The sequence below is a fragment of the Pinus tabuliformis genome, chromosome 4_2 (assembly GCF_031772625.1).
Source record: "Pinus tabuliformis cultivar Carrire ecotype Pingquan chromosome 4_2, CPIR1, whole genome shotgun sequence".
NCBI classification, from domain to species: Eukaryota; Viridiplantae; Streptophyta; class Pinopsida; order Pinales; family Pinaceae; genus Pinus; species Pinus tabuliformis.
In genome coordinates this window covers 1,134,633,771-1,134,646,708 of record NC_142304.1, presented here as the reverse complement: position 1 = coordinate 1,134,646,708, position 12,938 = coordinate 1,134,633,771, and the positions used below count along the sequence as shown (strand labels likewise).

Here is a 12,938-nt window from a genome sequence, read left to right as displayed (position 1 = left end):
GTTTATATTTGTCGCTTGAAAAGAAATTCATATTTGTACATCAACTTTCTTTTTAGCATCCATATACTAAGAAAGTCGAAAAACAAATACATGCATGTGCATTTGCATATAGACAGTCTGATTGGCTTGATTTAGGAAAGTGCATTTAGAGTGTGCTCTTTGCTCTTTGTGAAAATATTCTGTCTTTCTTTTCCCTAGTAGGTAGGATTTTCATTGCATAAAGAAGATAAAAAGTTTGTTTATCATCTTAGATTGAATTTTAGGAATTACATCTACATCTCGTGGTGAACCTGAAAGGCAAACTTCATAAGCAAGATCAACTTAAAATAAATTCAATGAATCTAACAACGCTTTGGAACTTAACGCACAACATTTAGAGGTCTAGGCTAGAGACGTATTCCGGCATCGTAAAGCCTGGTAACTGTTGTTCTCACTGATGGTTGGGTGATTCCTCCACTCTGAGAGGATAAGTGCCAGTACGGACTTGTGCTCCCACGTACTGTCGAGTATATTTTGGGAGACCCCAATAGGTTTAATCCTTTATCCATAGGAAGCTGTGTCTGCCGCCCTATCGATCGCAATGCACTGAACACAGTATTCGGAAAGATTGACTGTCGAACCGTAAAAAGTATTCTGCAATTTTGCGATTGGTTTGGTACTCCCTCTACCTAGACTTCCAGAGTAGTCCCTTTTGTTCCTTTTTAGACTCCTTAACGGAAAAGGTCCATCTGAGCACTTGTCACTTCAAGCTCATTAAAAATCGAAGGCGACTAGAGTCATATTTTGTTTTTTCTCGACTCTTAAAAATTGAAAAAACAAGTTGTGTCAAAGCGTCTAAAATTTATTTTAAACGGAATATTCATTACCCTTTCCTACATTGATCTTGGGTTGAGAAAATGGAATCCACCAACCAAGGGATTCCCCTTGGAGGAAATCCTAGTCCCTTCTCCTCTTGGGGAGATGTTGGTGCACCCCATATGGCCACATTGTCGCTTCCAGGACTGACAATTGGTTTACCTGTATGGCTTTTCTCAACCTCTGTCGTTCAGAACACCACAATTCCTGAACAATCGAATCAGCAATTAGATGAGTCCAGAGTTACCCACCAACCTTCTACTTCCTCTAATTATTCCTCTCCTCCTTCCTCTTCGCTTGATGGGGATAGTAAAGCCAAAAGTCAAGTACCTAAGGAGAAGAAGGAAAAGAACATAAAAGAGAAGAAGAAGAAGGAGCCAAAAGCGAATGGGGGCAAACGAGTGTCGTCTAGCGAAAATCCACACACTGCACCGACCAGGCCTAAATCGCCATGTGTCATTTGCAAAGGAGACCACTATCACAGAGATTGTCCTTGCATCCCTCGGATCTTAAGGGACTGGTCTCCTCATTTTCACAACCCGGTGTCGTCAACCTCTGATGATCATGTTGAAAACACACCGTCAACTAGTGAAAGTGAAGCCCCAAGACAAAAAGGAAAATATAGATTTCCTTGTAAACTGTGTGAAGGCGATCATGCCATCCATCGTTGTCCCTTCTTAAATGAAGCTAAAAGAGTTTTGGACGATCGTCTAGTTTCACCGTTACGACTTCCTCCTGGATATAAAAAACTCTTGCCGAGTCCGTCACTAGTTGAAAATCCGGCTGGCCCGCTCAGGTGGTTGGCCGAAGCACCTATCATTGAAGATAAACCATCTAAATCCATACCAGACGAAAGTCAAAAGGTCGAGGCGGTATTTGACCCAGTCTTGCCTTCAAAGGTTCCATCTTCAGATGATACAATCACTGAAGAGAACAAGGATGACACCGTCCAAATTCTTTTCATAAGCACAGACTCCAACGAAAATGGGGGCAATTTACTCGTTCCTTTACTGCAGGAAGGAAGTTCGTCAAATTCGTACCTAGTTGTCTATTCGGTCCCACCTCCAAGTAACCTAGTTGTCTCCTTCGACTGGAATCAGCTAGGCAGACCCCGTTTACCGGCCAGTATACCATTCCGGATTATTTTTCAAATATATAGAATGGTTATGGATGGTACCATCATAGATGAGGGGGCTTCTGTGACTATCCTTTCCTCAACTACTTGGAAAGCGCTTGGTTCACCATCGCTTTTGCCTGAGATGAGAAATCTAACAGGTTTTGATAAAGGAACCAGTCGACCGTTAGGGATCCTTCCCAATGTGCCCATAACATTGAGAGGAAAAACCGTTCACATGAACGTAATGGTAGTTCAAGGACCCCTGGATTACAATCTACTCCTTGGACGAGACTATATTTATTGCATGGGATCAATTGTCTCCTCGCTCTTTAGAGTAATGTGTTTTCCACACGAAGGAAGAGTGGTCAAGCTCGTGGACTAGCTTTCATTTCCTGGATCATACAGAGAAAATAGTCATATACCATCCCTGAATGGTCTTTTCATGCAAGAAATGTCTCAATCTCCAGTCCGTCCTCCCGATGAGCGCGAGTGATTCGGGGGGACATGACTGAAACCTAGGAGGCATGCACCCTGGTCTACTTCGGTAGGAAAACTTCGGGTATAGGGTAGGTTTCCGTGAGAGAATATGACTAATCTGTACCCCCGTCCGTGATTGGAAGAGGGGGTTATTCTAGAATAAGATTCTCTTGTCAAAGTTATGCGAGTTGGCGGGCATCGCCGCTCACCTTTGTTTATTTCGGTAGACATCGCCAGAGAAGTGTTTTGTTTACGTCGTAAATAGAACTATCTTTGGTAACCTGTAAGAGGTAGGCCTCTCTTGGTAAAACAAATGTTTTAACGGACTAAAGAAGGGGTAACCTTGAAACTCTATTTTATACCTGGGGGCATGCAAACCTTTTGGCATGCAAGCGAAGTGCGACTATTTATTTTTAAAATTTTTAGGACCTCTAACCCTTTAAACTCGTAGGATTGGTCGTTTCCTAACTTGCATAAAGAAAGGATGTGGGGAAAATCTCTAAAAGTTGTCGTTTTATATGAGACATTCTTATCGCACGACTGGATTAATCAAGTAGTTTTAGCACATAGTTCAAGCTTGTTTAAAAATAAACATAAGACATGAGAAAATGTTTCTCCCCGCATTTAAGCTCGTTAAAAAATGAACTATTCCTCGGTAAATAACCATCGTGAATGTAGTACTTCAGCCATTAAAGCCTTGGTCGTGTTTGCACCGTCACCTCCACTTTTGCATTGGCCGATCATTCACCTCCATTTGATTGTTTACCCATTTTGAGGAACAGCTGCGAAGAGTGATTTCACTAGCCATCCTTGTGACACTGTCGTGATTGGAAAATTCCAAACCTTACCTGGAATCAGCTGCTACCCGTTTTATCACTCGTTCCTCAAAAGACAAGTCTCCTTTAAGCTCTTTTCAACTGACTCGAAAAATATGAAAAGATTGCTGAGCCATTGGCCTCTCCAGCTCGTTAAAGGGACAGGAAGTGATATCCCTCCTCTAGATTTTAATCTTTTTGGACCTGAGGGATTATTACACAAAAAGATCGAGCGCTTGTTTTGTTCGGCTCGTTAAAAGTATCGAAAATCCATCCCTTCTGTATTTTTTTATACTTTTTTGGACTTAAGGGATTAGATGACGAAAAATGAATTTTGGAGTTACCTTTACGTTCCTTTTCAGACTCTCTAAAATTGAAAAGGACCGAGTTATCTTTGTCGTTAAACTCGTTAAAAAGATTAATAGCGACAAACTTGTCTATAGACGAGAACGAGTTTCACTATTGCTAGGCTCGTTAAAACATAGCGATGGGTTTGCCCGAAGGGAAAATTATAGAACAAGCATATGTTATCCTCCTCAAGCTTGAAAAAAATAAAGAGGTACTGGTCAACAATGACTGGGGAAAAATTGGGAAGAAAACTCAAAGAAACTTTGTTGGTAGCAAGTCGCTCTTGAACATGACACTTCCGCTCCATGTCCGAGTCGGGTTGGGTTGTTTCATTCACCAGTCACATCACCATGGTCACGCCATACCATCCACATCTGGGGTTAATGCTACCGATCCACCACATCAGTGTTGCCGATATGTTCAAGAGAAGTCATTCAGAGAGTCCACCTATGTCTCACCCACTACCATACATTATACTCCATTCTTTCATGACCGCCACCCTGAACCTTATATCACCAGATCGTTTTCACCTCCATTAAAATCATTTGCTCCGTTCCGTGTCATTGATGTGGGATTCATTAATTCCCTCCCGTGACAGATCACTTCTTGTCAACATCAGCTCATTATCCAAGAAGTGGATCTAGGAACACCCCATTCAGTACTTTGAAGCTTGGATGCCTCAATGGCAAGTTTCTCACTTCCGGCGACAGGTTTACATCAATGGCCTTCGACCGAAAGATTTTGCGTGGTGTTCGATGCCAAGTCCTTTATTCACACCACGTGAATTTTACTGCAGTACCTTGAGGGTCATTATCATTATCGGTGATTCCTCTCGTGCTTGTTAACAATTTACACCATTGACTGGTAATCAAGCGATGTCTTTCCATGTTCGACTTCAGAACATTTCTCACATGGATCGACTTGTACCTCGAGTGAAGATCGGATGAGATTGAAGACCCTGGATCTAGTTTCATCCATCCGGGCTGCGATATATATTCAGGGAAAGAAAGACATTAAATGTACATCATTTCCGCACAGATAATCATCCACTCAAAAGGATGATGGCTCTATCAGAATCATCAGTCTACACTCAGATGGTTGTCTGTCCTATGTACATGAAAATGAATTTATAAAGCTGAGCATGGGAATGCCCGCCTCAGCTAGATCATGAAAATATTATGAAGATAATGTATTGTATTGTATCTTATTACAGGTCTCCTCCCAGCATTGAAAGAACTTTGGATCCTCATAATAAAGCATTTCACCTGACACCAAAAGGTTAACGGCCTCATACTTTAGGGGGCAACTGTTATAGACATTTTTGTGCCCTACAACCCCAAGCATGAAATGTCCATAAACCAAGGGCTCCTAAGTCCCTAAAGGTGTTGTTCTAACCCCTAAAGGAACAAGGTCAACAGATTACAGCTTCTCCCAGAAGTTCTCCATGAGAAACTACTCAAAATTGGTCAAAACAGGATCATTGCAGCTGCTCCACTGGCTAGGTGCGTTGCATCTCACCTAAATACACTGTGAGGGTGCGTTTCATTTCAAAAGTCCCTTCTGTGGGGTGCGATGGGCGAGAAATGACAAATGGCAGTGTCATTCCGCGAGGTGGAGAGGCAATGGAAGCTTCCAGAATCTTCTCCTGTGACACTTGCCTCACTTAATTTGACCAAGGATGAGTAAGAGGCTCTCAATCTCCAAGTGGAAGCAAGAACTGTCAAAGAGAAGACACTAATCAAATCACAAGCTGACTCATCCCCCTTACAAATATCTATATATGGATCCCTCATCCCAGAGATACAAAGGCTGGAATTTTGCATATTGTAAGGAATTGTTGTTGGTTTCTAGAGACAAACATTAGATTGTTGGGTGATCTAAGCTTTGTTTGAGGTGAAGAGGGGCTTCTTTGTTGGGAGGTTGATGCTGGGTCGGAACAACTGGTTGTAACTCCTCCTAGATCTTTTCTTGTTTGCCAATAAAAGCTATTTGAGTTTTCCTCCATGCTTTTGTATCATTGATGCTTGTTACATTTGTATGGTCAATTTACATCTGATCCTAGATTGTTTATGATTATAGATCCATGTCTTTGTATAGTGTTATGCTTTTGTGATCTTACAGGTACTTTGTGAAGCTGGGCTTGCTGGGAGCAGGTAGCTGGGGACTATCAAAGAAGAGAGGGATCGAATCGAAGGATTAGCGCAAGACAGAGGTTGGTCTTTCTGTTCCTCTCTATCTATAATTCATAAAGGAAAAACATAAGTAGTTTTTCTTTGTTTGTTTCTAAGGCAGCTGTCACACCTTAGTGGGATAGAGCAGTTCTAAATAGACACTTTTCCCTGTAACACTCCTGTTTGAATCAATGTTCTGCACCCTGTAGTACAGATCAATATGTCTAAACTGGTTATCTAGCTTCTCTTCATTTAATTCTCCATCACGTTAACACTCAGGTTGTTCCCTTTGACTCCCAAGGGAATACGGCCGAGGTAACCACTAACCAATATTTGGACTACAGGTCTTAGCCTATCTGCAATTAGAGAGGGATCTCTCTTTATGATTTAGCTTTGTTAATGATGATTTTAGGCTAGTTATTGAGTTCAAGGGGTTTTGTTTAAGTTTTGGTGGGAAGGATGATGTTTCCAAGTAGAGAGGTAGGTATAGTATGAGAGTTTTAAACCATTGGGCATGGAGTCAAGTAGTAGGACTGCTAGTGCGTTTTCTTGGTCACAAGAGGAATATGGAGAAAGATAGCAACACATGAAACAACTTTCAAGCTAAATGGAGATGGATTGAAGGCTAAGGAATGAGAGGCAATTAAGAATCTCTCTTTCAGCTTAACAGAGGGAAGGTGAATGAGCTCTATCTAGGAGCAGTAAAGTATCCCTAGATAACTGTCAAACATGGGTGAATTAGGGGAAATATGAGCCAAAGGGAATTCATATTCATTACCAATTCAGAGGAAAACATAACGAGATAACATAAATTGAGCATAGAGTGCAGTTAAACAAAGTCTAAGCTATTCATTTTTCCTGCTATTTTAGATGGTGACATATGTATGATACGACCATATATCAATGGAAAACAGAGGTAGGAAACACTTATTGAGTCATGTTGCAGCACAAGAATTCCATATTCATTCTTCAAAACATTAATAACATAGCAGACAATCCATCCTCCAAAACTTTCAGCAGTCTTTGATTAAAGAAATCATCAAACATACAGAGCGAGTCTCTAGTGGAGCGAATCAACCAACCAACCCTCTAAACAGTAAATTAGGGTGGTTTTATAAGCAAAATATCTACAAGAATCAAATCTGAGACAGATCTGATGTAATAAGTGTCTTTAACCTAACATATGCTTGAAATAAATGCCAAAATATCTATCTAATGCTACGCCGGGGGTAGCTGTCTCAAAAAATGAGTAACTATGATGTCCTTAGAGCCCTATGCCGACATTTGGCCATAACTGTGCTTTCATTTCTACAGCACTGCCCTTAGGTGGCATTATGCATTAAATTTGATCAGGTGAGCTTTGATGGCCCAATACTGCTTTATTGACTTTGATGGGGGCCTCTTAATGTTTGCTTGCTTTGGAAATACGTATTTTCACCAAAAACACTAACTGATAGACTTTGTCGCTTCCTCTGATACACTTTCACTGAACCTGGGCTCCTTGTTGTCTTTTGAATGCCTTAAACTGTCCCATCGACATTTTATGGCTGTTGTTCGGCCCTTTGTTGCCTTAAGAACTATTTTTGCCCCTTTTCTGAATCATACGTGAAGAAATTCCTGTGAATTTGCGAATTTCGGGCCCACTGGTAGCCGAACCATGAGAAGGATTCCATTTTGGCCTATTTTTCTTAGCGATGCACGATAAGCGCTAATCCCGCATCAAAAACTGCCTCCATTTTTCATTATGGGCATCCTTTACTGCAGATTTCGTGCTTCGTGCCCTTTTTGGTGATGACATCAGCATGACATCAGCGGTGGGTCCTAGTACGATGATGACATGGCAGGGTGACGTCAGTAGGGTGATGTGGCAATATGGCAGGGTGACATGGCAATACGGTGGCAACAACATGGTAGTGACGTGGCAGTACGATGGCAGTGATGTGGCACAGGACACGGTGGCAGGAGGCCGACGCAGGTTGCTGACGTCATGAAGACGTGGCACTGATGTCATTCGACGGAGGTGGCATCCGGTTTTCTCCCGCACGGATTTTCCGCGTAGGAGGTATTGGGGGAGGGGCCTCCGAACACAGCGAGAGGCTGACACGTGGTGGGGGTACGGCAGGGAAACCGCCCATCCCCCGGACATTAACCTCCAGCGGATCGGTATATGCAAACACCCGCCCACCGGTGGATCTGAAGCGCTGGGCATTGGACGACTGGCAGGTTAATTCAGGTGGCATGCAACTTTGGGCCGGGCCCGCCTTTTATTAATATTTTATTCCAAGTGTGGGGGGTCCAAAACTTTGGAAATGTGGGTTTTATGGGTTAGTTTTAAGTGGGGGGAAATGATAATTTAATGTTTAATAAAACATTTAAATATTAACTTTTGGAAAATGACTGCGGAGGGGTAGAAATATAAGGTTTTAAGGGTGAAGGGGTAGATATCCGCTATTGGCCTAACCAGAGGTTTAGACCAATCCCAGAGTTATGACACGGATGGGTTCATAATAGTCCCAGGTGGACTATTATATCCAGAACTATATGTACATAGCTATAGTGCTATAGGGTGGGATATGTAATATTTCTGGGATTTTATATAGTTATTTGTATAATAGGGGATAAGGAAATGATCTAGGGAGCTAGATAGTAGAGTTAGGAGTTAATATGAATTTGTGAGGTGAAGTGTAGGGGAGAGGCTAAGTTTGTGAGCTGAAACTTAGGCATAGGAAGTGAATGGACTGTGGAGACATGTTTTTTACACAAGAAATGTGGCTTCTTTTCACTGAAGAAAGTCAAAGATTGACTTGGTATTTTACAAAAATGAAGTGATAACAGGACTGGTTGGGCAGAACCCAAGGTCTTCAAGGGGATGTTAGTGAGTGATTTGGAGATTTAGAAGAAAGGGGAATTAGACATGCCTGGCTTGAGCTCCTACAAAGGGAAATTGCCTTATACTTGTGATCTGAATAGTTATACCATTAAAAGACATGAAATGGATCACATAGCTTGATTCTGCAACCACAAAACTACTTACCCAGCCTACTTACCTAGCATTTTTTCTTCTTTTTGTATTGGTGCACTTGGACTTACAGACCCTGATTATCCTTTTTTCTTTTGACTGCCCTCCTATCTAAACGTACCCTTATATCATCCAGGGGCTCAGATTAAGCTGTTGAGCACCCTTGTTTCTCTACCTATCTACAAATCTGCCAATAATTAAGCTGTTTGGACAAATATTCGTTCTCTATATTCTACAACAAGAAATTGAAACCTAGGGAAGCCAAGATTAAGTTGTTTGGACTTCCCTTAACTGAAAAACTCATCAAAATGGATTAACTCATCAAAATTTGGAATACAACAGTGGCATTTAGACTGGCACAATTTCATGGCCTCTTTCTAGAAATATGGAACCTTGCAGCATGAAAAGATGACATATTTGGCACTTTCAACTGTCAATCATGAAATATGAACACCTATTGCGATAGGAGGCTAACACATCATATATTGGAAAATCAAAATTAACATCTAATTTAATAAAAGATGTTTTCTTCCATTTATTTTCAGGGCTATCAGGAGGTGTAAGAGGTTTTTCTCCTTTCCCTTTGCCCTCTGGGGCATCTATAGAAGGTTCTTCAACCATTTGTCTTGTTTTGAGGTTGAAGTACTTTCACCTCGACCTTTCTTGAATTCTCAACACATCTCTTCTACCATGTATCTCATGGTCATGAAATTTTCCATGAACTGAGATTCGGATTACAAGGGAATCTCTTTTGCCATGCTTCTCCTCGGATAGACTCTCCCAATTTCTTGGTTAGCCTCAAATAGTTCTCCTTCTCTTGATTTGAGTTTTGACCTAGTTAGCATTCACAAATAGTCTAGCACAAGCTTGTCTAGCCTTAGCAAACCTAAAGCTCTGATACCACTTGATCTGAAAATGAGTTCTTAAACAATTATTAAGGTTTTACAGACTTATGTGCATGGATTTTCCTATGTTACTTTGAGCAAGGGATCGATAAGATTTTGAAATAAATAGATAGTGAAGCAGTAAAGAAGCACAATAGACTAACACACATATACACATCAAATTTAATATGGAGTTCACCCAACACTCTTGGGCTACATCTCCTAGTCCAGCCTTCAGTGGTGGCCTCTCTATTATGTCTTCAGAATAGAGTTTTACAAAAGTATGAGCTCGAATTGAGTCTCAACACACAACAGATACAACAACAAGAGTTTTTCTTGAACCTCTCAAGCCTCTCTGAGTACACACTCTCTCTCAATCACTCTATGCCTCTGTCTTTACTCTGTCTCAGCACCACCTACTTTTGTCTTCTGTTTTCTATGGCTTTAAAACCAATCTATGTTGTTCGTTCATTTCTCCTTCTCGGCTTTCTGTCTCTTAGCCTCTGTCCGCTCGAATCCCTCTTCTGGCATTAAATAATCATTACATAATACCGTAAGGGGAGGTGGCCACTTATTCTGCAAGGAAAGAGTACCTCGCGCCTTTGGAATCCCCAAATTGGTCATTCTCTACTTACACAGATAAATACATTCAAACCTATGAAAATACACCAAAAACATTGTTCATCTGAACTTCAAATATTCATAAATGTGTCCTATTCTCCTATCGAGTCTACCTGTGAGTCGCTATCGCATGTCGCAATTGGCCTATCCCTTTGTATTTTAGAAATACATTAAAACATTGGAAATATCATAAAAATGGCTTATGACGGACTTCAAATATTATGTATTTTAATTCCCAAACCCCTTCGGGTCCAAGTTTTATCGCATCGACGCTTTCCCTTTGTATGTTGTTTAATAAAGAAATATAGGAAAATACATTGAAAGTGGCATTTGACGGATCTCAAATCTTATGAAATAGTGCCTATATCCTTGTCAGGTCTAGCTATCGCATATATATATATATATATATATATATATATATATATATATATATATATATATATATATATATACATATATATATATATATATATACATATATATATATATATATATATATATATATATATATATATAGATATATATATATATATATATATATATATATATACATATATATATAAGCCCCCACTCCTTTGTGTTTTCTGATTGCTTTCCCTTTGTATGTTGTTTAATAAATAAATATAGGAAAATACTTTGAAAGTGGCATTTGACGGATCTCAAATCTTATGAAATAGTGCCTATATCCTTGTCAGGTCTAGCTATCGCACATATATATATATATATATATATATATATATATATAAGCCCCCACTCCTTTATATATATATATATCTATATATATATATATATATATATATATAGATAAGCCCCCACTCCTTTGTATTTGCCAATTGCAATATATATATATATATATATATATATATATATATATATATATATATATATATATATATATATATATATATATATATATATATATATATATATATATATAGCCCCCACTCCTTTGTATTTGTCGATTGCAATATTGAGATGCAACGTGGGCCATCGATCTGCGTGCTTGATCAACGGTCCTCGTTCACCCTGTTGATCGCTATAACAACATTTGTATGGTCTCCGTCGATATCGTCGATTTCCATCGTCGATTGCAATTCGCCAATCGGATCTGGACCGTTGATCGGCTAGATCCGATGGCTCCGATTCAAAGTTGCTTTGACTGCTGATAAGCCTATTTTTGCTCATTTCTTCATGTTTTCGCCTCCCAATAGTGTAATCTAACTTTTCTAAGGGTTATTCTCATGTGATTTTTTTGGTATTTTAAACTATTTTTGAAGACTTAGAGGGTATTTAGATCCATTTTGGATCATGGAGGCCTGCAAGAATAGTATCAAAACAGAAGCCACTCCCAAAATATTCTTTGAACGACTACTGGTACACTTTGGGATCCCATAATCCATTATCTCATATCAGGACAACAAATTCCTAAGTGCATTTTGGTCAAGCCTCTGGTCGTTGTTAGATACCAAGCTCATTAAGTCCACGAGCTTTTATCCCCAAACTAATGGCTAGATAGAGGTCATCAACAAGATGATGGGGCACATCTTACACATGTAAAACTCGAAGCATCCATGCACATGGGACGAAAACCTCCCCTATGTCCAACATAGCTACAACATAGCTCTTCACTGCCCATCGACCACAACCCCTTTTAGATGGGACTAGAATTCCAACCACTATGTCCCATTGATGTTGCCATACTATTACAGAGCCATTTGGGCATATCAACCCCAACTTACGAGGGCTCGTCAACCCCTAATACAGTTGTTATATGCCCTAAAGAAGTTAGTCATCAGAATGCCTTACTCCCAAAGAAATTCCATCACAGAATACATCCAAAAAGTGTCTCTAAAGAAATCAACGCAGGAAGCGTTTTATCAAGCTACAATGCATTGCAGGTGCCACACTGACTAAGTGTTATGCATCGCACTTAGTCCCTCTTTAACCTGTGATGAGCGAACTTGGGCAAAGATTCGGGAGGGTTTGAAGATTCCCTATCCATGGGAAACCTATAGAAGCTTCTCAAGTGCCACCTGCCCCTCTGAGTTCACCCAAGGACGACAAAAGGAATCAGGAAGCATTGACCTCCTATCCCTTCTTTCATGAAAACAATTTCTAAAAATAGAAAGGCATTCATCATCATCATTGATGACCCAACCTCCTTCACTCATCCATAAATAGATCCCTCATCTAAGAGATCAAGAGGCTGAATAATTCTGAGTTGTAAGGAGATGTTGATGGTTTTAGCATTGATTCTAAGTATTGTGGTAATGTAGGAATGTCTTGCTGTTCATGAGGTGAAGAAGGTTTGAAGCTAGAAGGATGATGCTAGATTGAATTCATGGGTTGTGTAATCTGTCAATGCATTCATATGTTTATCATACTTTCAGTCCTATGTTATTTATGAATAATAGATCATTATGCTTTGATGGGTCTTTGTTTCTGTAATTGCACAGGTACTTTCCAAGCAAGTTAAGTACGGAAAGGAGCAGTGATATCGGTCAAGGGAGAGACATATCAAGTGAAAGTTGCAAGTTGGTTCCTTATAACCTTTCTCTTATCTGTTGTTTATAGGAAAAGTAGTGAATTGTTTTAACTGTTGTTTCTAGGTTAACTACCAAACCTAGAGGG

At 40.0% G+C, this 12,938-nt stretch overlaps 1 protein-coding gene across 1 annotated transcript in view; it reads left to right on the top strand.

Moving 5' to 3' along the window:
• The first annotated feature begins 7,787 nt into the window (after window positions 1–7,787).
• LOC149173672 (subtilisin-like protease SBT5.3) overlaps window positions 7,788–12,938 on the top strand; it is a 78,739-nt gene continuing 73,588 nt past the window's right edge. Inside the window, exon 1 of the mRNA XM_089426794.1 lies at window positions 7,788–8,006. Coding sequence (XP_089282920.1) covers window positions 7,788–8,006 — 219 coding nt within the window. The remainder of the gene's footprint in view (window positions 8,007–12,938) is intronic.